Source organism: Ctenocephalides felis, unplaced genomic scaffold (genome assembly GCF_003426905.1).
Source record: "Ctenocephalides felis isolate EL2017-DRISC unplaced genomic scaffold, ASM342690v1 CF-g0.4_SCAFFOLD_00845, whole genome shotgun sequence".
Taxonomy (NCBI): Eukaryota; Metazoa; Arthropoda; class Insecta; order Siphonaptera; family Pulicidae; genus Ctenocephalides; species Ctenocephalides felis.
In genome coordinates, this window is record NW_020536999.1 from 84,958,058 (window position 1) to 84,985,209 (window position 27,152).

Consider the following 27,152-nt stretch of genomic DNA (forward strand, 5'->3'; position numbering starts at 1 on the left):
TTCTATTACGATAGAAAAAATTCCATTTCCATTCCAAAATTAGGTATTTTCTATACTTTGATTGATAAAACAAAGAGAGATAGATAAACAAGAAAAGGTGCGATAAACGGTAAAAACGCGTTGGGGAAAAAAAAACACTGAATCCGGCAAGATTACTTTGAAGTAACCTCTGTTTTTCCTTCAAAATACCGAAAAAAATTTTTTTTTCACAATAAAATATATAATAATTGAAAGGGGGATTACTTACCAACAAAATAAAAAAAATTCCGATGTCGAAATAATGATTGGTTCAAGAAATATGTGGCACAAAAAAACACAATTTTTTTTTCACTAAATTTGATGCTTTCTACTCGAGATTTTACACAATTATGACTATAGAAGCCAAACTATACTTCAAATGATGTTGGTGTCTGAAGAAGAAATGACAAATAAAGTACGAGGGACAAGTTCATGCTTATTTGCATGTGATTATGTTGTCACACCGTTATAAATAAAGCAAAACATGAAGATTACTTCAAAGTAATCTTCCGGGTTAGAGGGTTAATACAAAATTTATATATTTGGTTTGGCATTGTGGAAAACTAAACAGTTTTGAATAATTATAAGATAAATCTTTCTTACGTACAGATATTGTGATCTTGAGACTTTTTATTTAATTTTATATTAAGATTATATATTTTCAAATAAAACGATTTTAGATTTTATTGTGCCCCCAGTTAGTAACAAACTAATATCAAGGTACTTCTAAATGGTTATTCAAATTTCGATAATTCTTTTTATAGTTGGTCAAAGGAAATTTTTAAGATTTAATGAACAATAAAACTTTAATAAAATTGTAGAAATAAATGGTAAAAATCACAAAAATCCATTTATCATTGTTTGACATTAAAAACATTTGAACGGTCATCTGCTAGAAATGTCAATTCACTTGAAATTCGAATTTAGCTGAAATTATGAGATAATATTGGAATATAATATACAAGAAAAATGTAATGTCTACATTATTATTGCCGAAAAGCAGCTGAGATCTGCCAGAAATTAAAATAATATAATATACAGTGAACAGTATATGTTGGCAGATGAATTATATAATTCAGTTTAAAAAATAATGCAATAAATCCAAAATTGCATATACATTATGTTTTTAAACTCATGCATGTTGCAGTTTGGTTTACTTTACTAAATTATTTAACAATACAGAAGAAAATTCTATTTAATTAACAAAATATTTAGAATTTTGTTTCATGTGCCAAAAATCCATTTGTTTAGCATTGGATATTGAAAATAAGTTGATCTTAGATTGAATACATTGAAATTGCACATATGAACAAAATTTTGTAAATTAATTCTCCTAAGATTTGAACATAAACAATGATGTTAAATTATAAGTAAGAAAAATGTACTTTAGAAACTATGATTGCCAAAAAGCAACTAATATATCATATGAGATTATGAAAATTATAGACTAAATTATTGGAGCAATTATGTTGTGTGGTGAAATCAAGTGCGATATTGTACTTTTACCGCAATATTTTTTTTTTCTGAATTTCTTATATTGATTTTGGCAAGACCTGAAATAAATCACAAAGGCAGGAGATCAAATAAAATAATAAAATTATAGGATTAGATATGAAAAAACTTGGAACTTTTGAATTGTAGACGTGGTTACAGGACAACGATTGATGATTGACTATGTTGTAGACTTAGTCCAGCTTTTAGTCCAGTCATTATAGTAAGTTCATCTCGTAATTCAAGATACCCAGCTATAAGTCTGTAAATACTTGTATATTAACACCCTAAAGTTGTCTCAAAACCTACATATGGTATTGACGCCCTACCATATGTAGGTTTTGAGACAACTTTAGGGTGTCAATATACAAGTATTTACAGACTTACAGCTGGGTTTCTCGAATTCTGAGATTCTTACCTAACTTAAGCTTTAATAATTGAAGAAAATATGTGACTCAATACAAAAATGGCTTTTGGTTTAAATTTCATGCAATTTGTCTGTTCAATAGAGTCTTCTCTACTGTCCATATGTCACCAGCCTAAAACTAAAACCATATGAAGATATGATCTCCTAATATTCTCTAGGACTAAAACTGCACCCCATACAACAAAAGTACATTACACAAACATTAAAAATTTATTAAACTATTTATTATTTCAATTATCATTTCTTACTTATCAATTTGTCATAATCGACGCCGGTCTCGGAGGCACTAGAGACGCTCCATGGTGTCACGATATCGTCTTCCGCACTCGAAGGAGCCCCCTCAGCTTCGGTTCTCTCTTCAGTCATAAAATCAATCTCTCCTTCGCTAGGCATTTTGTAGATTTTACCAAGAAATTAATGGATTTTATAAGAAAATAACCTATGATGTATTATTGCACCATACTATGAGTTGAGAACTGTCAGACTGCTCAAGTGTCAAATTGGATTTGACAGTTTGACAGGGTTACCAGTGTGATGTTAGGAAGGTGTCACACAGTGGTAAATTGGGCGGCGTAATATTAGGAGGCTGTCACACGGCAGAAATTTTTTAAAATGATTTTGTTGTCTTATTTTAGTTTGCGTTTACGAAAGATAAGAAAGAAAGAACTATGAAAGGAGATAATAAGGCAAAAAATCTCCCTCCCATTTAATTTTATAATGCCATAATGGAGTGCAAAAAATGGGAAAAGGATTCAAGAACAATGGAGGAAGATAATAAGGCAAAAAACCTCCCTCCCAACTAATTTTATAACATTATTGATAAAGAAAAGGATATATGGTGCACTATATATTTATATACAATCAAAAAAACTAGTTGAAATTGGAATTTTGCTTGAGGCAAGTTATATGATTAATAAAAAATAAATTAACTTATGAGTGATTAAAAGTATTCCGAGTGGATTTATTACATATAACAAACACGTTAACTCGGAGTATTTTGTAAAAGCAAATTTTCAAAAATCAACAATTTTTATAATTGAACCAGTTTCCGTAGGGCTTTAATGATTTAGCATGATCATTAAGACCAAGTACTCTATTGTTATACCAAGTAAATCGTCTACTTTTAATTTTAACAAACGTCAAAAAACTACTCATTTTCTCAAACTTTGATGAATTTAATCCGTAAAATTTCAGTAAGTTCTATAAGACCATGATATATATCTATAACAGTTTTGATTTTTTTAAATCGATTGGGTCGTATGAGCTCAAATGTGGACGAAAGCTTTACCACTTTTTTCCAAATTACAAAGAAACGGCTTGGCAGATGGTCGCACAAAACTGACCAACGATAGTCCTTATTGAAATACATCGAGTGGCTTTAAATTTTTGAAATCGGTTGAGGCGTTTTGAGAAAACGTTGATCAAAGGTCTAATTTTGACAAATTCCAAGAAAACGATACTAATTTTTGCAAACTTTGACAAATTTTTAATGTTAAACGAGTTCTCGTAGGGCCGTAATATTTTAGTCTGATCTAGAAGCCTATGGTATCTACCGTCAGAAAAATAATCCTAAAAATCGTCGAATTTTTTTTTTTTAAACTTTATTGCAAGAAAACGGCCCGGCCGATCTCTACCAAAAACTAATCAGCACGATTCCCAACCAATATCTTTCGGATGGTTTTTGAATTTTCAAAATCGATTCAGAATAGCGGGCTAAAACGTAGACGAAAAAATTTTCACTTTTCTGCGATTTATAAATAAACGGCTTGGCCGATCGTCGCACAAAACTGACAAACAATAGTCCTCATCGAGATACATCGAGTGGCTTTAAATTTTTGAAATTGGTCCAGCCGTTTTCGAGAAAACATCGATTTACGGCAAAAAATCTGTTCACACACACACACACATACCTACTTTTACCAAATTTGGTCTCATTCGATTCAGAATGGCTTTAAACGTCGAGAAAACATAAAATTAGCGATTAGGATTTTTTTATGAAAACATAAACTTCTTCTTCGGGAAGTTAATAAAAAAAAACTTGTTGGAAGTTGCGTTACAAGTTTCATCTCAAAACACTGTTAAAGCTTTAAAATTAGCCCTTTAATATAGAATATAAATTATCTTAAGGCTTATTTTTTTAAAAATACTTTCTAAATGCTATTTTTATTTTAGAATGAAAGCTGTGACAACAAGAGCTCGTCTAGTTAAACGCATTCAAGAACAACAATGCACTTTAGTGGAATTGCAGACTGAGTTGGAGCTTCTGAGACTAAAGACTTATCCAAATCTACATTATAAAATGCTGGGTGATGTTAAATAGATTAATATTTAGTCAAAACACGCTCTGTGCATTTGTGATATATATTTTAATGCAGTTCAATTATTTAAATAGTTGTTAATCGATTTATGTCTAAAGCATTTAAATAAACTGCCTTAATTAATCTATATAATAATTTCATTAACACTAGCAATAAATATAGCATAAATGCCAATTATGAAGTACATCTACATATATATAAAAATAAGTCGGATTTTCCTTCCTGATGATATAACTCCAGAACGCGCGAACCGAATTCGACAATTTTGCATTCGTTGGAAAGATCTCGGGCTCGGGTTTATAGCTAAGAAAATTAGTGGTGCATGGCATCGTGTCTCAATGCAAATTGCTGGGAACTTCAAACACCGTAATTAAAAATTCGAGCAATGAAAATAATCAATAATTGTTTTAAATAATTTCAAATAGATTATCTACATATTTATAAAAATAAGTCGGGTTTTTCTTCCTGACGATATAACTCCAGAACGAACGAACCGAATTCGACAATTTTGCATTCGTTGGAAAGGTCTCGGGCTTCGCAAAGTTTATAACTAAGAAAATTAATGGTGTATGGCATCGTGAGAATTATCAGAATTATGCCTGGTAACGTCAACTAGCAATTCTTGCCGCAAAGAAAAATGATGTACACGCACTGAATTTCACCATTCAATCAAAAATTGTTGGCGATTTGGTGACATACCAATGATTCCGACTGGTCTTCCGTTTGACTTCAAACGATTGCAATTTCCAGTTCGCCTTGCGTTCGCAATAACAAGTCGCAAGGCCAATCGCTTAGTGTTTGCAGGATAAATTTCAAATAGATTATTTAGAAAATCATTGTTTTTTACATGGGCAGTTATACGTTGCCTATTCACGAATTGGAAAATCATCCGCATTGTTTGTGATAACGTCAGACCAAAAAACAAAAAATGTGGTTTACCAAAGAGCACTTCAATGAAACGGATAATTTGCGGATTCACTTTCATTTACTTAGAGAAGTTCAACTAAAAAACACTTCATTTTTGTAATCGAAATAAATTCATTACTGTTGTGTAATAAAATCAAATTTTTCCTTTTTAAATATAAAACAAACAAAATTTTTTTTCTTTTTTTCTCACGAAACCATCTGGTGGCGAAACGGAGTGGGTCGGGTTTGCTAGTATATATAATATATATATATATATATATATATATATATATATATATATACATACACTCCAAAAAAATTCTGTCATATTTTAAAGTTTTGTAGCTAATAATTAACCTTCCGTAAGTTATAGTAATCGCAAAAAATCGAAAATGAAAATTTTTATTTATCTTTACGTTTCAAAGGTTTCTGAATATTTTGGCATACCTTATTGTTAGAAAAAATTGATGTATGTGTGTATCATAGATAAAAGAAGAATGATGAAAAGATGAAGTTAAAGCAGTACGATTGCTTTGAAAACTTGTGGGGTGTATGGCAACGTGCCATCGTGCAAATTGCTGGAACTTCCCGTACCGTAACGAAATGTTCGAGGAATACTGAATGTTTTCAAATAGATTATTATAAATATGTTAACATTGTCTAATATTAATAAGAATTATATAAACTGAATTGCAAAGTTAAAATTATTTGTTTAAAGAATATTAGAACTTTTGTCAGAATTAAAAATAAAATCTAAATTATTTTCGATATACAAAAAACGTAAAAAAAATTAAAATAAATTTTTTTTTAAAAAATGATACATTTTTTTTTCCAAAATCAATTATTTTGTTAAAACAAGCTGAAAGTTCTTTGAATCATTTAATGGACGCTTAGTTCTCTCAAAAACTGCCATTTTTTGCATATTTAGCCATGTATATTCGAAATGGTTGTGCCTGCCATTGTCAAAAACTAATAGTCACTTCTTCTAATCATTACTAATTGAATTTTTTCTAGATCATTCAAATCGGATGCTCCGTTCACTCAAAAACTCGATTTCTATTTTCTGCACTGTTTGCTCCGTATCTCCGTAACGGCTGGACCTGCTTTTGCCAAAAACTAATCAGCACATTTCCCTATCAATAGGAATCGAATGTTTTTTGAACCATTCAAATCGGTTGATCCGTGCGCCCGAAAACGTGGACGAAAAATTGTATCCATATATACATACACACACACACACACATCCTTTTTTCTGAGGTAAAATGTTCAGAAACCTTCAAAACGTCGAGAAATGTAAAAATTTTCAATTTTTACTTAACCCTACGAGAAGTTAAAAAAGTTCAGAATTTCCAAAATATTTCAAAATAAATTTTTCTTTAAAAAGTCTTTTTTCAAAAAAAGTAAATTTTTGTCAAAAATTTATAGTTTCTCAAAAACCTAATTTTTGCAAAGTAATTATTTTTCAAAAATGTTAATGTTTTTGAAAAAAAAAATTTTGGTACAGGAAGTTCCAGCAATTTGCCTTAAGGCACGATGCTATGCGTCCCACTAGTTAGTAACTAAAGTTACTAATTTACACTCCTTGTTGATAAGGTCGATTTCATAATCCACGCATTGGAAAGTTTATGCAACTTACCTTAAGGCAAAATGCTACTTGCAACTAGTTTTATCTTGCTAAAATAATATAAGAATACTGTTACATGTAATATTCAATTTCAAATATAACGGTCATTTTAACGTAATTTTTTTTCAAAAATGTTAATCTTTTTGAAAAAAAATAATGTTTGGTACGGAAAGTTCCAGCAATTTGCCTTAAGGCACGATGCCATGCGCCCCACTAAAGTAAGTAAAGTTACTAATTTACACTCCTGGTTGATAAGGTCGATTTCATAATCCACGTATTGGAAAGTTTATGCAACTTACCTTAAGGCAAAATGCTACTTGCAACTAGTTAACTTCCCGTAGGGTAAGTTATAGTAATCGCAAAAAAATCGAAAATGAAAATTTTTATATATCTTTACGTTTCTAAATATTTTGGCATACCTTAGAAAAAATGGATGTATGTGTGTGTGTGTGTGTGTGTGTGCGTGTATGTATGTGTGTGCGGATACAAATTTTCGTCGACGATTTCGGGAACACGGATGAAGCAATTTGAATAATTTAAAAAACATTCGATCCGTATTGATAAGGAGACGTGCTGATTAGTTTTTGGCGGAGGTAGGTCTAGCCGTTCCAAAGATATGGGGCAAAAAGTGCCAAAAATGGTACCTCAGTTTTTAAGAGAACGGAGCGTCCGATTTTAATAATTCAAAAAACATTTTACTTGTATTGACAAGATGAAGATTTGCTCAAATTTTCATAAGGGCAGGTCTAGCGGTTTCGGAGATCTAACGAAAAAAAAATGCCATTTGGCGGTCAAAAATGATCATTAGACATATGCACATCAAATTATCAGATATTTTATAGAGATTTTAACAGTAAGTATAAATTTTGTTTACATTCCTATGGGTTCCGTACCAATGTTTACCCGTTAGACAGCGACGCGGCGCGGCGCTTACGCGCTTTATATTCTGTCCCTATGCAGTTAAAGCAGTACGATTGCTTTGAAAAAAAGTTCAGATCTTCCAACATATGTCAAAATAAAGAAAACATTTTTTTTTCAAAAAAAAAGATTTAAAAAAAAATTTCTTTTTTTTAATTTTTTTTTCAATTTTTTTTTTCAAAAAAAGTAATTTTTTGTCAAATTTATAGTTTCTCAAAAATCTTATTTTTTCGAAGTATTTTTTTTTTCAAAAATGTTAATCGTTTTTAAAAAAATAATAATTTTTGGTACGGGAAGTTCCAGCAATTTGCCTTAAGGCACAATGCCGTAATTGCCTTAAGACAGAATTCCACTTACAGCTAGTTTATCTTGCTAAAATTATATAAGAATACTGTTACATGTAAAATTTAATTTCAAATATACCGGTCATTTTAACGGCAAAAACAATCTCATCTGGCAACACTGTCAAACGTACAGCGCGCCATTCTACGGAGCCATTGCATCTCTTGTTCATTGTCTTGTTGGCTTTAAACGTTTAACTGTCATAGCGTTTTTAACAATAGTCGGAAAATGACGAGTGTTTTTATTATTCCTGCTAAAAAAAGCGATTTAGTGGAAAGTGACAATGAATTCTGTGTTAGAAGAAAACTTAGGATTGAGAATCTATCAAACGATTGTAGAGGTAAGTCGAAAAAGTCAGAGGAAATAATTTTGTTATAGTAAATAACAAGTGTAATGTCGTTAATTGCTATAGCAATCCATTCTAGAACTGTTGTGTTATTTGATAGTAGTTTGTCAGAATGGAGACAGAATTATCTATAATCTGATCTATTATTCTTCTTTCCAGAATTGACAAGAAATTTTGGCGAAAGTGACTTAGAAGACTACATACAGCACTTTCTAGATGTCTACTACTATGTCACAAAACACTTGGGCGCTCTGGATTGGAAATACATAACTTTCTACTCCGAAACCTTGCGAAAGGTTTGGTCTCAGTTGAACACAAAATTAGATTTGTATTTCACTAAGAAAATGTACAATGACGTCAATGTTCTGAACGAGACCAAAATCGTTTTGTACATAACAAATGAGTTTATTTCAGAGCTAGATAAAAAGGTAAATGGAAAATTTATGTAAAACTTTGTAGACTTATTCTTGGGTACGGAAGGGTGGTTATTTTTAATATTTTTGTTTTTAGTTTGATCAGAAAAAACAGAAGCAAAGTAAAGCAAAGAGTAATGCTGATGTTTTATATAAAAAATGGTGCGTGATTAAAGAACATGTACTGACATTTTTATTGAGTGTCTCGAGCAAAAATCTGCCAACGTTGTATGACCCACCAGTGCCGGAAGCTCAATTCACAGAGTGAGTATAAATTTATATAATAATAAAATATAATATAATAAAGAATTAGCTTTTTATGACATTACTGAATTTTCTCAATTTGATTTCAATAACTATTTTCTTGCATAATCCTTATCTATATAGTCTGACCATTTGATCGCCTGTACAACCATGTTTTTTTTATTGCTATTTTATTAACCTAAATTTTTATGGATTTGAATGAGTATAACTTTCAACTTTGTGCAAGAATTTTGAGTTTGACTCGTGGTCAAATAGACTTTAATATGATGAACTTGATGATGAACATTGTATTTAATGTTCAAATGCTTTTTTTCAGAAGCAAAATTTGTGCAACTACTATGATTATTATAAAATCCTTTTAATATTAATTATGAATAAGATTGACAAGAGCCTGAAATAATATCTATTATTATTGATTATGGCTTGCTTATGAATAAATATATACATATATATATATATATATATATATATATATACAGGGCTGGTCCTGCCTTGCATGCGATGCATGCAAAAAATGCGGGCAGAAGCCTTAGGGGGCGCCAAAACGAGTTTCGGAAATTAAATTTATAATATAATATTTATATTTTTTTTATATAAAATCTAGAATTATTTATTTAAAATCTAGAATACTTAATTATAATAAATAATTTAACTTGACTAGGGATACGGAGACACAAAAAGCATATTTATTTTGCAATGTGATATCAGTAGAAACAATTAACCGATTAATAATTCTGCAAATTAGTAAATAACAGCTCTGTTTATTGCTTAATCTACTTATTCAATTTTTTTTGTTTGAAGTTACCGTGGAATCAAAAAAGAAATTATCTAGTGTTCAATTCCATAAGCGCAAACCTGCGAAAGATTAAATTAATTGTTGGGCATTGTTGACAAAAAATTGCGAGCTGATTTAGTTGAATTGGAACTTGTTAAAAAATATAAACAAATTATAAAAAATGTGGAGTCAATGCTTAGAAAATGACTTGTTTATTCCCAGAAATTGAATTGTAACTTTCGCTTTTGTTGCAAATGTTTCGCATCTGTTGAACTTTGAATGTTGAAGACATGCGTGGAATAAATATGAAAAATGGAAGCAAAATTTAATTAGGAACGAAAATCTTAAGACTTGTTTTATACCTAGTGATGTTCATATTCTAAATTTAATAATTATTAACTATACAGAAATAATACATATCAATTATAATAAAATTTTTTTTCAATATTGTTCAAGAAATGTGTAATTTCTTTGCATTTTTTACTGATTTTTGAACAATACTTCTAAAATACGTTAAAAATTTAACTTTAAAACAACAAGCTGATATTCTGAATATGACGTCTCTTACGATATCAATAAGGAGAAGTTTACGACGCAATTTTGGATATTGTAAATGATGAAAAATTAAATTAAATTAAAATTTAAAAAAATCCAACATGAAACACGAGTGTTTGAAAATTAAATGCAAGTTTTTTTAAATATTAATATTGCAAATACGTTAAAAATAATTGAAAATTTCAAAATACTTGATTATAATCAACACCCGAATCGCCTGGATTTTTTAAATAAATTTAAAATCAATATATTTTATACGCTCTTATATATATCTAATTTTTTGTGCACTAAATCCATTTATTTCACTTAATATTTTTGTTGATATAAAGATCTTGATATCAAAATAATAAATACTATTTCTGAAATGCATTTCTTAAATTCTATAACATTAATCTAACAAAAATATTAATTCTTTTGCTATGGTAGTCGAACTTACATCCTTAACCAATTTACTACATATTGAAAATTACTAAAATATGAAATTATGATAGGGATTGTTTTATTTATTAATATCGATAATAATAAATAAATTTAAAATCAATAAATTTTTACTTTTCTAGATTATATTTAATATTTTGTGTACCAAATCCAGAATAATTAAAAATTAATTTTTAAAAAATATGTAAATATTTATATAATTTTAATGATAAACTATTAAAACGGTGAAAATAATAATAGGGGGGGGGCGCTAGAAAAAAAGTTGCATGCGGGCGCTAAGGACCCCAGGACCGGCCCTATATATATATATATATATATATATATATATATATATATATATATTATTACTATTACTTTTATCCTCTCCTCTAGGCTTCTGAGCAACTGCTGCTACGAAAGCTTAAAAGATCACAACTTTTCAAAATCAGAAGTAATCCGTGAAAAGATATTTCAGATTCTCGGCAATCTTCTCAAAAGCTACAATCATGCTAGCACCTTCGTCATAAAATTCGTTCACATCATCAAAAACACAGATATAAACTACCAGAACACGTTAATACAAGGCGTGCTTCAAATAAAAGACAACTTTGAAATCAATTCCATTGTTAGTATTCTCACCAAGGAAATTCTGGTCCTCGTTGAGAAAGAATCGAGTGGTGACAGCGTCGATTTGAAGCAGATGATGAATTTTGTGAATGATTTGGCGGTGGTGAGGCCCAAGGAAATGGTGCCTTTGTTGGGAGATATTCAGTCGGTTGAGAATTTCGATGTAAATAGGAATTACATACATGTATAATTGTTTTGTTTTGTACATTTGTTTGTATGTTTGCAGATTCCCAGTATTCGAATATGTTATGTTAGTATAATTGGAGAGATTTTGAGACAAGTCTATAATGTTGAAGGATTAAGCCAGGAGGACAAAGAAATCAGAGATGGTTTACTTGAGGATTTATATGATATGTTGCATGATGTTGCTGCTGGCATTCGGTCAAAGGTTTGAAAAATTCATTTACAAACTTTTATATATATATATATATATATATATATATATATCAAAATATAAATTGTAAAAATATACATCAATTTCATGCAAAACATAAGACATAAATCAACATATGCGTCAAAAGTAATTAGTAATTAGCAAACATTGTTTTGCTAAGTAAGGTCTATTCTAAACAATTGCTAGAGAATCAAAAATATTAATACTTTAAGTGTATAAGGATGTATTGTTTCAATGCTGCTATATACAATGAGGCATTATAAAAACAATAAATCTAATTAGTTTGTCTATATTTTGTCAACACAATCAAACACAGTTTTATACACTTTCTATAGAAAGCTGGTATAATCCAATCTGTCTTTTTTGGTCTTTTGACTTATTGATTACCTTTCAAGTTTTTCAGATTTTTTTGGATTCTGGATTTTGTGTATAATTGTAAATAATACTAATAAACTTATACAAATTTTTCAAATTTCCGCGAGGAGAGATAGAAAATGAATTAAGTATTTCTTCTTTGACCTGCTTTTTGAAAAGTTTCAAGTTACATTTGACGAGTTAAAGTAAATTTAACAAAAAGTATATATGTAGCGTAGGGCGAGGCACAAAGGTCCAATTTGACCTTGAGCAAATATTAACTATATTGTAAAAACCATAACAATTATATTACAACAAATAGCAAATTACAAACGAACAATTATCTGACTACGTTTAGTAAAACTGTCTTCTACTTTATCACAGTAGAAATGTGCTTTTTTATGTCTTTCAAAAATTTGTTATCTAGACCTTTTTACCCTATAGGCGGGGTAACTTGGAATGGCCAGGTGGCAAACAGGTTTAAAGTCTTATTTTAATTTTAAAGTATTTTACAAAATGATTACATTTTTAACTAGTGCTAAAAATCTACCAACGGAAGAAAATACTTTTATTATGGATTTTCAAAGATCACTGTTTATCTCCCGATAGCAAAGTATTCAAATAGCAAAGTCTTCAAAAGCCAAAAAGTTTGAAAGTAACATTTCAAAAAAGTTAATATTTTAAGTTTATAGTAACACTTGCGGCCCGTTTAATAACGTTTTTGAATATAAATAAAACTACAAACAAAACTACTTACTACATAATTAAATAATATTCACGTAAAACATCCTATTCAACTTAATTGAACATCATCTGTGAAAAATGTTTGACATTTCACGTATTAGCCACCGTCCATTGTTTTATTTAAATTACGCTTCTACAAAAATTTTCAAATTAAAAATGTAAAGTTACTACGCGATTTTGAAATATTATCTCACCTTTCCGACTATCTCTGGATTGGCATGAATTTTTTAAGACTAAGACTGGCCAAATTGGTTTAGCCGTTGTCGAATTTTACCAGATCATTTGATCGAGAGCTCTATTTTTATATATAAGAAGATGATATATGACTAAAAAGTCAATAAACTCATCCATAAATCGGTATATAACATTTTGTAACTTTTAGACCAAGTTTATATAAAAATAATTTATTGAACTTTGCAATTAATATCGTCGTCAGACGCGCACATCGTTTTGGCTTCAACGCTTTGGTTTAAAATTGCATTTATTTTGTTATATTTTAATTAAAAATAATATTATCATTATATATTCTTAGAAAGCTAATTATATTATCTACAATTATATTTACAACAATTTAACACTCTTAGAACAAAATTGTTGAGAAAAAAACAGTTAAACTTTGAATGCGCAAAACTTAAAATTTATAAACTTAGATGTTGTTTTCTTATTGGTTCAGTACTCGTTAAAATAAAAATGTTTTCAACAATTTATTACGAAAAAACGGCTTATTAAATCATCAAATATTACTAAAAAATCATATTATCGGGTAACAAGTAACATATGTAATAATGAAGTAGCCTAATTTATATTATAACATTACAGCTACAATTTGTAAAATAGGAAAAACTAGTGGTGCTTGGCTTCGTGTTTTGAGGCAAATTGCTGGAACATCCGTACCGAATTAAAATTAAAAAAATCCGAATTATTTTCGATATTCAAAAAAAATTTTTTTGGAAATTAAAAAAAAAATTGAACTAGTGGGGTGGGTGGCATCGTGCCTTAAGGCAAATTGCTGGAACTTCCCGTACCGTAACGAAATGTTCGAGGATTACTGAATGTTTCCAATAGATTATTATAAATATTGTAACATTGTCTAATATTTATAAATATTATATAAACTGAATTGCAGAGTTGAAATTATTTGTAAAGTATATTAGAACTATAGTCAGAATTAAAAACAAATATTTTCGATATACAAAATACTAAAAAAAAAAAAAAAAATGGGTCAAATTTTTTTTCCAAAATCGATTATTTTGTTAAGACAAGCAGAAAGTTCTTTGAATCATTTAAATCGGACGCTTAGTTCTCTCAAAAACTGCCATTTTTTACATATTTAGCTCCGTATCTTCAAAATGGCTGGGCCTGCCTTTGCCAAAAACTAATAAACACTTCTCCCCATCATTACTAATTGAATGTTTTTTAGATCATTCAAATCGGATACTCCGTTCTATCAAAAATACGATTTCTATTTTCTGCACTCTTTGCTCCGTATCTCCGAAACGGCTGGACCTACCTTTGCCAAAAACTAATCAGCTCTTTTCCCTATCAATAGGAATCGGATGTTTTTTGAACCATTCAAATCGGTTGATCCGTGCGCCCTAAAACGTGACTGGAAATTTGTATCCACACACACATACACACACACACACATCCATTTTTTCTGAGGTATGCCAAAACGTTCAGAAACCTTCAAAACGTCGAGAAATGTAAAAATTTTCAATTCCGATTTTCGGCCCATTACAATAACTTACCCTAAGGGAAGTTAAAAAAATCTTTTCCCCAAAATAATCTCTCAAAAACTGCAATTTTTTGCACATTTAGTTCTGTATCTCCAAACGACTGGACCTGCCTTTGCCAAAAACCAATTACCACTTCTCCCTATCATTACAAATTGAATGTTTTTTGCATCATTCAAATCGGAGGCTCCGTTCTCTCAAAAACTCGATTTCTTTTTTTTGCACTCTTTTGCTCCGTATCTCCGAAACATTTGGTTCTACCTTTGTCAAAAACCAGCACATCTCCCTATCAATACAAATCGAATGTTTTTTGAAACCATACAAATCGGTCGATCCCTGCGACGTAAAAGGTGGACGTAAAATTGTATCCATACATACATACACACACACAATTGTTTCTGAGGTATACCAACATATTCAGAAGTCCCTGAAACTTGAAGATATGTAAAAATTTTCATTTTCGATTTTTGGCCTATTACTATAACCAACCCTTCGAGAAGTTAATAATCCACGACTTTTAATTAATTTTAACCTTTCGGGTCAAAATAGATCGATATGTTATAACCATTAGTAGCTTTCGTCAACTTTTTCCTGTTTTTAGGTTTTGCAAGTTTTTGCAAAATTATTAAAAGACTCAGCCCTTCCTTTATCGTGGCTCCTGAAGATCATGGATCGTTCGGTTGGACGTTTGTGTGACAAAGGCATATTGGTTCGAAAGAATGCAATTGTTGTTCTGAAAGAATTCATCAAAAATCGACCATCGGATGTACCGGTGAGTAGAAAAATTATACATACTTATTTATATAAAATATGTGGAATATTTGTTTTTGATTTATCAATTATAATTCATATAGATGGACAACGATGTTTTGCATCAGAGTTTACAGAATGCCATAGAAAAGCTGGCAAGTTTGCGTGAGCAACCGCATCAGGCGGACTTGGAAAAGATTAAAGATGAATGCAAAACCGCCCTGATGCCATTTTTAGAAAATGCATTTGCAACAGGTATGGTAAAGCAATAGTTGATATAATTTTTTTCGTGTCTGCATTTCGTAGGCATAACATCGTAGGCGTGTCGACCCGGGCGCTGAAGCAACCGGGTCGACGTCTTTGCTTTTTCACGTGTCGAAAAAGTTTATCTCACTTTTTTAATATTTACGTTTTGTATGTTTTTAGATGCAACTATAAAATTATACGACGAGATGGCATTTGAAGAAGAGGAATTCGATTCAATCGACGAGCTTATTTTAAAAGCTTTCACCGAGCAAAAATATGATGATCTACTGAAATATACTATTTATGTGGAACGTCAAATAAATGAAACGGATGCAAGGTATGTGGAGAATTATCAGTTTGGGATAATACATTAAATGATATTAAAATTGTTACAAATCTGCATTATCAATTCACTTTGATCGTTCATCGGTATATTTGTTTCATTTCAAATGCAATTTTAGAGTACACCGAGTTGCCGTAGGGCTTTGAAATGTTAGACAATATTAAAAATAATTTAATTTTGTACAAATTTGTCAAATATTTTAATTATATTAGACAAACGGTTTAAAAGTTATGACAGATACAATAACTGTATACATTTAGTTTTCTGGTACATTTGTCTTGTTTCAAATGCCATTTTAAAGTATACCGAGTTGCTGTAGGGCTATGGACTATTAAACAGTATTATAAATAATTTAATTTTGCACAAATTTGTTGAATATTTTAATTTAACGAACGGTTTAAAAGTTACACAGGTACAATAACTTTATATACAGTTTAATTCTTGATTGTTTGTCTGGTGCATTTCTCTCGTTTCAAAAGCCATTTTAAAGTATACCGCGTTGCAGTAGGGCTTTGAAGTGTTAGATCATATTAAGTGTTTATTAAAATTGACCATTCGGTTTGAATGGCCAAAAAAGTATGTTTGTAAAATAGATTCAAAGTGTTTAAGAAGTTTGTGATCTATCTGGATGCTGCCGAACTCTATTGAACACTTGCACTTTGTCGTAGGACCAGATATATTTAGTTATTGGCTATATCAGACCGTTTGAATAATAAAAATAAAAGATGATAAATAAATGTTTAATTAACGTATATTACTTATTTAGACTTATAGATGATTAGATAGTTGAAGTTTGAGTTAGATGTTATAGTTTTGAGTGTTAATTTACGACTGATCCTAACTATGTGAAATTTAAGTTGATACTAAACCCCATTACAATTTTGGAACCAATCAGTGGTTATTACATTCATCAACCGATCAGGTATTGGTTGGTGATTGCATGATACGGAGAATTTAAACTGGGTATAGGTAGTGCGAATTTCTTGGAAATATAAGGATGATAGGATGATATAGTTAGGGACAGGTGATAAAAATTCTAGGAAAAATGGATTACTGATATGATGACCGATTTTGGGACAGGATGCGTAACAATGAAAGGGATTATTTTATCGTTTTAAATTATATAATAAAGGATGAGGGTTTATTGTCGCTATCCTGCATGGAGATAATAAAATATAATAATTATACCAGGGTTGGAAATGAGGCGTTAACATTATGAATGATTTAATTAACTTCCCAAAGGAGAAGTCTATGTTTTCATCAAAAAATCCGATTCTCTAATTTTGTTTTCTCGAAGTTTCAAGCCATTCTGAATCGAATGAGACCAAATTTGGAAAAAGTATGTGTGTGTGTGTGTGCGTGTGCACCAACAGATTTTTTGCCGTAAATCGCCGTTTTCTCAAAAACGACTGTACCGTTTTGTACTGATTTCAAAAATTTAAAAGCCATTTGATGTATCTCGATGAGGGCTATTGTTTGTCAGTTTTGTGCGACGATCGGCCAAGCCGTTTCTTCGTAAATAGCAGAGAAGTGAAAAATCTTTCGCCCACGTTTTAGCCCGCAATTCTGAATCGATTTTGAAAATTCAAAAATCGTTCGAAAGATATTGGTTGGGAATCGACCTGATTAGTTTTTGGTAGAGATCGACTGGGCCGTTTTCTTGTAATAAAGTTTTAAACAAAAAAATTTCGACGATTTTTATGATTATTTTTTTGACGATAGATACCATAGTCTTCTAGATCATAGTAAAATATTACGGCCCTACGATAACTGGTTCAGCTTTAAAAATTCGTCAAAGTTTGCAAAAATTGGTATCGTTTTTTGGCATTTGTCAAAATTAGACCTTTGATCGACGTTTTCTCAAAAACGCCTGAACCGATTTTAGAAATTCAAAAGCCATTTGATGTATTTCGGCGAGGACTATCGTTTGTCAGTTTTGGGCGACGATCTGCCAAGCCGTTTCTTTGCAATTTGAAAAAAAGTGTTAAACTTTTCGTCCACATTTAAGCTCATCCTACCAAACCGATTTTAAAAAAACAAAAACTGTTCGAAAGATATTAGTTGGGAATGGTACTGATTAATTTTAGGTGAAAATCTACCGAGCCGTTTTCTTGTAATTAACTGTTGAAAATTTTTTATGGATTTCTTTTTAGCGATATACACCATGGTCTTATACAACTTGCTAAAATTACGGCCTTACGACAAATAGTTTGATTCTAAAAATTTGAGAATCAAAAAAATCATCAAAATTTGAGAAAATGAGTAGTTCTTTTGACATTAATTAAAATTAAAATTAGACTATTTACTTGGCATAATGATACAGTACTTGGTCTTGAACATAATAAACCATTAAAGTCCTACGGAAACTGGTTCAATTATAAAAATATTGATTTTTGAAAATTTGTTTTTAGAAAATACTCCGAGTCAAAGTGTTCGTTCGTTTTCAATTATGTGTAATGAAATCACTCGGAATACTTTTAATCACTCATAAATGAATTTATTTTTTATTGATTAAGCCGATTATTTAAACATATCGGGAAGTTCATGTAACTTGCCTCAAGGCTAAATACCAAACAAACTAGTTTTGTACAATTTCATCTAATATTTTATTTGTATTAAACGAACAGTTCAAAAGTTACAACAGATACAATAAACAAGTGCATCATTATTTAAACAAGTGCATTATTATCAAATTATTATGGGTTATATAATTAAAATGTATATCTATTTGCCATGCGATCAGGCGTATTTTACGTATAAACAAGCAAGGAAGAATCTTATGATAACTACATCATCAAAGATTCTGTTATCATAACATTCTTCTTTGCCTGTTTATTTGTAAAATACGCCTGATCACACAGCAAATAGTTAGACATTTTTACAATTTTCACTACCAATTAAAATGCCTAAGAATAGCGTAACGATGACAACGCTATGTTATGAACTCTGTTACGGCAGAATTGCCTCATAATGATTTTGATGCTCTTTTTTTCAGGAAAGATATGGAATTAAAAGATCTACCCCAATACTTCTTTTGCGTCATCACAAAACTGGTGCTTCAGAGTAAACCGAAAAACCAAGGCAATGACGTCGCCCCTATTTCTGAAGATTTGAAAAAACAAATCGACGAACAAACAAGTGTAAGAAATCTTATAATAATATCAACAAACCATTACCATTATTATTTTTTATCTGTTTTCATTTAGATGATCGAGATATTAAAAATGACAATTCAGTTCTCTGAAATCATCTCCAAAGCTCTGCCTATCATCGAAAAGATGCTGTTTTCGAAGGCCGCCCATGACTCCAATGAGGCGATAACATTTTTTGCATCTTCTATTGATCTCGGAATCAGTTCTGCTTACGATAGCTTATTGCAAGTTTTATATTTGCTTGTAACACAGAAGGAGAATAAAGAACAGGTGTATAAGATGATGACCGAGATATTTATGGATGATAAGAGCAATAACACCAGGTAGGGGGGATAGATGATACAAAATTCTCCATATATATATTATTAATATTATTATTACTATTATTTATAAATATTTTCCCTCTAGGCTGGATGCAGCCAATATACTGAAAAAGCTCTGCTTCGTCGTCTGTAAAATGAAGAAAAGCCACAGAGATCCAATGTGTCTCTTATTCAAGTATTGGATCAAGGATGATATGATAAGTCCGAGTCTTATCCAACTTTGTTGGGAAATGATCACTAAGAAAATTGAAGGCACTTCCGACAATGATATCTATGCCTGTCTCGTCGTATTGTCACTTATAGCAGTGTAAGTACATACAAACTTCCCGAAGGAGAAGTTTGTTTTCATCAAAAAACCCGATTCGCTGACAGAATGAGACCAAATTTGGAAAAAGTAGTAGTATGTGTGTGTGTGTATGTGAACAGATTTTTTACCGTAAATCGACGTTTTCTCGAAAACGGCTGGGCCGATTTCAAAAATTTAAAAGCCATTCGATGTGTCTCGACGAGGACTATCATTTATCAGTTTTGTGGGACGATCGGCCGAGACGTTCTTCGAACCGATTATGAAAATTCAAAAACCGTTTGAAAGATATTGATTGGGAATCGTGCTGATTAGTTTTTGGTAGAGAAAGGCCGGGGCGTTTTCTTGTAATAAAGTGTCAAAAAAAATTTTTAGACGATTTTTATTATTTTTTTGACGGTACATACTATAGTCTTCTAGATCATACTAAAATATTACGGCCCTACGACAATTGGTTTAACTTTGAAAATTCGTCAAAGTTTGCAAAAAGTGTTATCGTTTTTTTTTGGCATTTGTCAAAATTAGACCTTTCATCGACGTTTTCTCATACGCCTGAACAGATTTCAGAAATTTAAAAGCCATTTCATGTATTTCGATCAGGACTATCATTTGTTAGTTTTGTGCGACGATCTGCCAAGCTGTTTCTTTGTAATTTGAAAAAAGTGTTAAACTTTTCGTCCACATTTAAGCTCATCCTACCAAAACGATTTTAAAAAATCAAAAACTGTTTGAAAGATATTAGTTGGGAATGGTACTGATTAGTTTTAGGTGAAAATCTACCGAGCCGTTTTCTTGTAATTAACTGTTGAAAAAAAAATTTAAGCCGATTTTTGTGGAATTTTTTATTAGCGATATATATCATGGTCTTATAGAACTTACTGTAGTTAAATTTTAAAAATTCATCAAAGTTTGAGAAAATGAGTAGTTTTTTTTGACGTTAGCTAAAATTAAAATTAGATTAGATTTACTTGGTATAACAATATAGTACTTGGTCTTAATAAACATACTAAACCGGGGTTTACCAACGTGGGGCGCACGCCCCACCGGGAGGCAATTTGTAATTCTAGGGTGGCAATTTGAATATTTTGGTGATTTTAATGGAAGGTAGTATAGTATCGGCAAAACATTTACCAAAAAAATGCTTCTTAGTTTTAACTAATAATTATAAAGAAACTGAAACCAAATGCCCAAATGTAATCATATGTTCAAAAATTTGCTATAATTTATTGAAAAAAAAAGCTTAGTTAGTTAGAACCTAATATAGAATCTTTACTTTAGCATAAGTTTGGAATTAAATAAATTTCGAAAAAGCAGTAATAAAATTGGTTTAAAATTTGCGTTTTTTTGGCTTATTCCGAAATTTTACTTATGATGTTTAATAACAATTTAACAGCGATTTCATTTTAAAAGTTATCATTTACATTTTTTCAGAGACAAAAAAAATTGTATGGGGGGCATAACGTTTTTATAAACCTCAAGGTGGAGCGGGGCCCAAAAAAGGTTGGGAATCACTGTACTAAACTATTAAAATCCTACGGAAACTGGTTCAAATATAATAATTGTTGATTTTTGAAAAGTTGCTTTTTGAAGGTACTCCGAGTTAACGTGTTCGTCGTTTTCAATTATGTGTAATAAATCCACTCGTAAACTAATTTATTTTTTATTGATTAAGTCAATTATTCACACATTTCGGGAAGTTCATGTAACTTGTCTCAAGGCAAAATACCAATACCAACTAGTTTGATTTTGGTTATACCCAAACTCTTAACTCTAACAATAATAAATTGTGTATATTTTGTTCTATCCTTTTCTAGTAACAAGCCGAACGTTGTCTGGACCAATTTGTCTGTGGTTACGTCTACGCTCCTGGACGATTCCAGCAAAACCGACATACAGTATGCGATACACACTCTTCAGATGCTAAGAAATATGTGGACCAGCACAGCTTCTCTATCGAGATCGGCTGATAAACCTGTAACGAGAAAATACAACTCTGAGGAAATCTTTGTCAAGATTCATGATTTAGTGATTCATCATTTCAATGATTCGACTACTGGCTCGTTTAGACAACTTGCCAATGGGGCCGTGGCTGTCGTATATGCGGTAAGAGATTTTTTTAAACTATTTTTGCCAGAAAATCCGACTTGCTAATTTTATGTTTTGTCGACGCCTCATTCGTATTCTGAATTGAATGAGAGGGAAATTGGACTAATTTGGTGTGTGTGAGCCAAAATTTGATAATTCATCAATGTTTATTTTAAAACGGCTGAACCGATTTTACAAATTTAAAAGCCATTTGATGTAACTCGATAAGGACTAGCATTGTTTAGTTTTGTGAGATTATCATTCAAACCCTTTCTTTACAATTAAAAAAGGAAAGAATAAATTTTTTTCTAAATGTTTGCTCCACAATAGGGATTGCAATACCGATGAAAAATTTCAATATTTTTAGTATTTCAATACTCAGTATTTTTATTATCTTAAACAAATGTAAACAAAATTGAAAGTTACTAGTACAAGTATAAAAAAATGTATATACAACTACAACTATATTCAACTAAACAATAAAATAAAGCAATACATTTATTTTTTTAAATAATAATTGAACAAAATTATATCCAATTTAATTAATTCATTATCACTATCGAGTATATTGAGTGCTTTTCACCAAAAACAAACTTATGAGTAAGAAAGACCAAAAACTCACAAAACATCATATTACATTATTATAATAAACTGTATTGTCTGTATCCGATGTGTTAAATTAGCATAATCTCCAAAAATAATTTTTCTACATTAATTTAAGATCGGATACTTTGTCGAGATAAATAATAAGTTATTATAATTGTTGAGTATTATTTAAAACAATGTGATGGTTCTATAGTATTTTCAAACTTCGAAACGTTTTCGAAAAATAAAATTTTATAATTGTAATAAGAAGCAAAAATATTTGGTAATTATCATTATTATTATGTATAAAGTTAGAAAAAAATAAAGATTACGCAGAGGTAATCTATATGATATAAAATATTTCAGCGCAAATATAACTTAAAAAAAAACTGTTACATTTTTACATAGGATGAAACAAACATCATTATCTATCACTTCAATTATATTTATTGTAACGCGATATGTAGCCCTTAGTATAACAATAAATATTCAGTTTAATGACGAGCTGACATTTGTTTATCCTATAGAATCACTTGAAGATATAGCTGTTTATGCGATTGTGGAATTTAAAGATAAATTTGTTCCGAGAAATTTTAATTTTAATGTATTATGTATCAAATGTAAAAATACCGAAAATACCAGTATTTTTTGAATAAATACCGGTAAAAATACCGCCGAAAAATCTGGCGGTTTACCGGTAATTCGGTATACCGGTATACCGGTATTGCATTCCCTACTCCACAAATCTTGAACCGATTATGATTTTGTTCAGTAAAGATTGAATGGTATTTTGATGAGCACCGTTTGTAATAAAACTTTGTAATTTGGACACGTCATAGCTCAAAGTATTTATTGTGATAACAAATTATAAAATTGATAGGCTTTCTAACAATATTTTTTAATAAACAATATTTTATTAATATATGTTATATGCGAAGGTGATCTATGGGTGAAATGCTTCTCAGAAGATTAATGTTTTCAAAGAGCTCTACTGGATGTACCGCTTGTACCACAATCTTATATAACAGATATGTTATACTTCAAAGTGTCTATTATAAGATAAAATTTTAAAATTGATAAATTTTTTAACAATATTTTGTTATAAAAGCGATTGTATAAATAGATGCAAAGTGTGGGCGAAATGACTCTCGAGTGATTAATATTTTCAAAGAGCTCTACTGGACTCTACAATCTTGAAATTCAGATATGTTATACTTTAAAATGTCTATTACAAGACCAAATAATATAATCAATAGGTCTTTTAACAAAAATTCGAGTTGAAGAGATTTTCTTACACTCGCACTTCTGTTTTATTATGTTCCTTTATGAGACTTATTTAACAAGCTCTACAGGACGCACCGTTTATACTAGATCAATATAATTTGAATATATTACTTTCTAAATTGTCTAAAACAGTAACACATACTGAAATGGAAAAGTTTTCTAACAAGATTTTGAATTACAGAAGATTTTATTTAATCGTCGATTTGTCGTATTCTTTCGTAATGGATTGTTAAGTTTGTTTTCAACAATTGCTGTAAAATATTATAGGCCCGTGAAAAGTGTTTTATTTAAAATTGAACATAATGGGCCGTGTCAAATTTTCAAAATTTCAATGCCACAATTTTAAAAGTTGCTAAATCTCTATTCATATTACTGAACACGTTAATCGCCACGATAATATAAAAAAAATCGTTATGGCAACTTTATTAGATAATTTAGTTAAAAATGTATCAAAAAAGCTTAATGTAATAAAGAAATTTCTTTTGCCAAAATTCCTGGAGAAAATTTGTATGTCACACATATAAGACTGGCATGGCCCTATATTAAAATTTATTTTCACCTTCTACTAAATTGCTTACGTCATACATATATGTGTCATATACAACTATAGCGTCAGACACATAGGACTGATTTGGCGATTAAGGTGTTTGATAGATTATTACAAATGTCACTTACCCGTATTTCCTTTACCCCAGGGTGCCGATCAGCCCCATTTGCTAATGGAGAAATTAGTTTCCGCGATGCTGCATGCCGAAAATAAAGGAACTTTGACTCTGGACGATAAAATGAAATCCTGGAGAGTCAGCAGAATTTTGCACACAGTCGGACAAGTTGCAAATAATCACATCGCATTCCTCGATCTCAACGTCTACAGTGAGTTGGGTAGAAGGAAAGAAATACAGCAGAACACCAGGCAAAGTACTTCGTCGGAGACACCGAGCGTCAATTCGAATCCTAGGGCATCGAAGTTGCAATCCGCTTCTAGGAGCATTAGAAATAATCAGAGTTATGTAAGTGATATTTTTGTAATATTAATGTAATAATAATAGCTGTATCCTATCATGTTTTCCATCGAAAAAATCATTTTCTACAGAAATCGCACATGGACGACGACAACGAAGACAACGAATACCAAGAGTGCATCAATTCTGACGATTTGGAAGCAAACTTCGTCAACGACATCATGGAAAAGGAACTCCTGCAAGAGCCTGCAGCGTTCAGTTACGTTTTACCTTTCGTCAAAGATATTCTGGAGCATAGGAACAAGTTCGATGATGACGATTTGGAAGTCGATGCCTCTGGCGCTTTGATGAGTTTTATGTGCATCTCTTCGGAGGCATGTCGGCAGAACATCCAGTTGCTGATGACTGTTTTGAGACATTCCAAATTTCCTGTTGTCAAGACGAATATCATTGTTGGATTCGCTGATTTGCTGTTCAGGTTTCCGACGGTCGTTGAGCCGTGGGAGCTTTATGTTTTTGAAAGGTAAAGATAAAAGACTGCTACATATTGGGCGTCACTTACACCTAATTATATCTCAATTTCAGATTAAAGGATGATAATTCCGAGGTGAAGAAGATTGGCCTAAAATTCATCTGCCAGTTGATTTTAACAAATATCATGAGACCAAAAAGTTACATATCAGACATTGCTTTGTTTTTGGTCGACGAAGATGATGCTTTGAAAACCTTGGCCGAACATTTCTTTAAAGAAATGTCCACCAAGGACCAAAATCTGTACAATGCTCTTCCTGATATCATTTCAAAAATGACTGATCCTGCAATGAATTTGGTGGAAGCCAAGTTCCAGAAAATAATGAAGTAAATAGAAATTTTAATAGACATATATGTATATATATATATATATATATATATATATATATATGTTTATTTATTTGTTTTTTCTAGGTCTATTCTCAGTTATATTAGTAAAGATAGACACATGGACGGATTGGTACAAAAACTATGTCTTCGTTTACAAATTGCTACAGACACAGCACAAATATGCAATCTCGCTTTCTGTTTATCCATTTTGAACTACACCCTGAAGTCGATTCAGGTTCTCATCGACAACTTTGAAATCTTCCGGACGCATCTAAATATTCCTGAAGTTTATACAGTGTTCAAAAATATAGTCGCACTTGGCAACAAGCAGTCGGTTAAGCCCGAAATGAAGGTAAAATATATATATATATATATATATATATATACATCAATTTATAAATACATTGATACCCTAACATACAATTTTTTTTTTTTCTTTTAGACTTTATGCACGGAATTGGATAACAAAATCGAGGCTCTGCTAGATGTAAATCAAGACAAAGAGAATATGGAAGAGGCGAGGAGAAAACTTACAAAGAAACCAGTTGGTAAGCCACGAAAGAAGAACAGACAAGGATCTCAGAACATGTCAGTTACATTCGAGGACAGCATTGCTACCAGACGTAGTAGCAGGTCACAACCCCCCAGAAGGCAAGTGGTCGATGATTCCTCGACTTCGGATGAGGAGGAGGTTTTGAGAGAAAATAAAAGACGATCTTAAAGATGCTGCATTATATTAATGTGAGGCAATATAAAAAAAGTTTAATCTTTATTGATTATAAAAATCAAATGAGATTTATGTAAAGTACAAAATTGTTGTATGGTTAATTTGTTAGTTTCAGCAATATGAACTGTTTTATTTGGCTGGAGCATCCTAGTAATATTTACCAATTGTATATATATACTAATATAAAAATAAATGTAAAAATCTAAAATACTCATTTATTATTTATTAATTTTAATCATGTTTTTTCCAAACAATTTTGTTTCAAGACTTTTAAACTGTTATATACATAATTATAGCTGATTTAATAAGCTTTCTAACAATATATAGTAATAATAATATTTTTAATTAAATTATAACAAAATTAATGTGATTATAAACCAAAGATTATAAACGTCGATATTAATTGTAAAGTTTAATGAATTGTTTTTATATAATTTTGTTCTAACAATTAAAAGTTGTGTGAAAGAAAAAATGGATGTATATATGCGCGCGCGTGTGTGTGTGTGCGTGTATGTGTGTGTGTTCGGATACAAATTTTCGTCGACGATTTCGGGAACACAGATCAACCGATTTGAATAATTTAAAAAACATTCGATTCGTATAGATAAGGAGACGTGCTGATTAGTTTTTGGCGAATGCAGGTCCAGCCGTTTTGAAGATACGGGAAAAAAGTGACAAAAACGGTAACTCAGTTTTTAAGAGAACGGAGCGCCCGATTTTAATAATTCAAAAAACATTTTACTTGTATTGACAAGATGAAGAATTGATCTAATTTTCCATAAGGGCAGGTCTAGCGGTTTCGGAGATCTAACGAAAAAAGTAAAAAAAAATTTGCCATTTAGCGGTCAAAAATGATCATTAGAC

General features: G+C 30.7%; 1 protein-coding gene across 1 annotated transcript; it reads left to right on the forward strand.

Annotated features, from left to right (window-relative positions):
* Positions 1-8,223: 8,223 nt before the first annotated feature.
* On the forward strand, positions 8,224-26,430 carry LOC113375718 (condensin complex subunit 1-like). Its single transcript, XM_026615666.1, has 17 exons — positions 8,224-8,384; positions 8,550-8,818; positions 8,901-9,067; positions 11,208-11,604; positions 11,668-11,829; positions 15,268-15,438; positions 15,521-15,671; positions 15,843-15,999; positions 19,001-19,145; positions 19,212-19,480; positions 19,566-19,787; positions 21,599-21,887; positions 24,434-24,748; positions 24,832-25,223; positions 25,286-25,558; positions 25,646-25,913; positions 26,004-26,430. Exons 1-17 carry the CDS (start codon positions 8,273-8,275, stop codon positions 26,280-26,282), a joined length of 4,038 nt encoding a protein of 1,345 aa, XP_026471451.1. The 5' UTR covers positions 8,224-8,272; the 3' UTR covers positions 26,283-26,430.
* Positions 26,431-27,152: the final 722 nt, after the last annotated feature.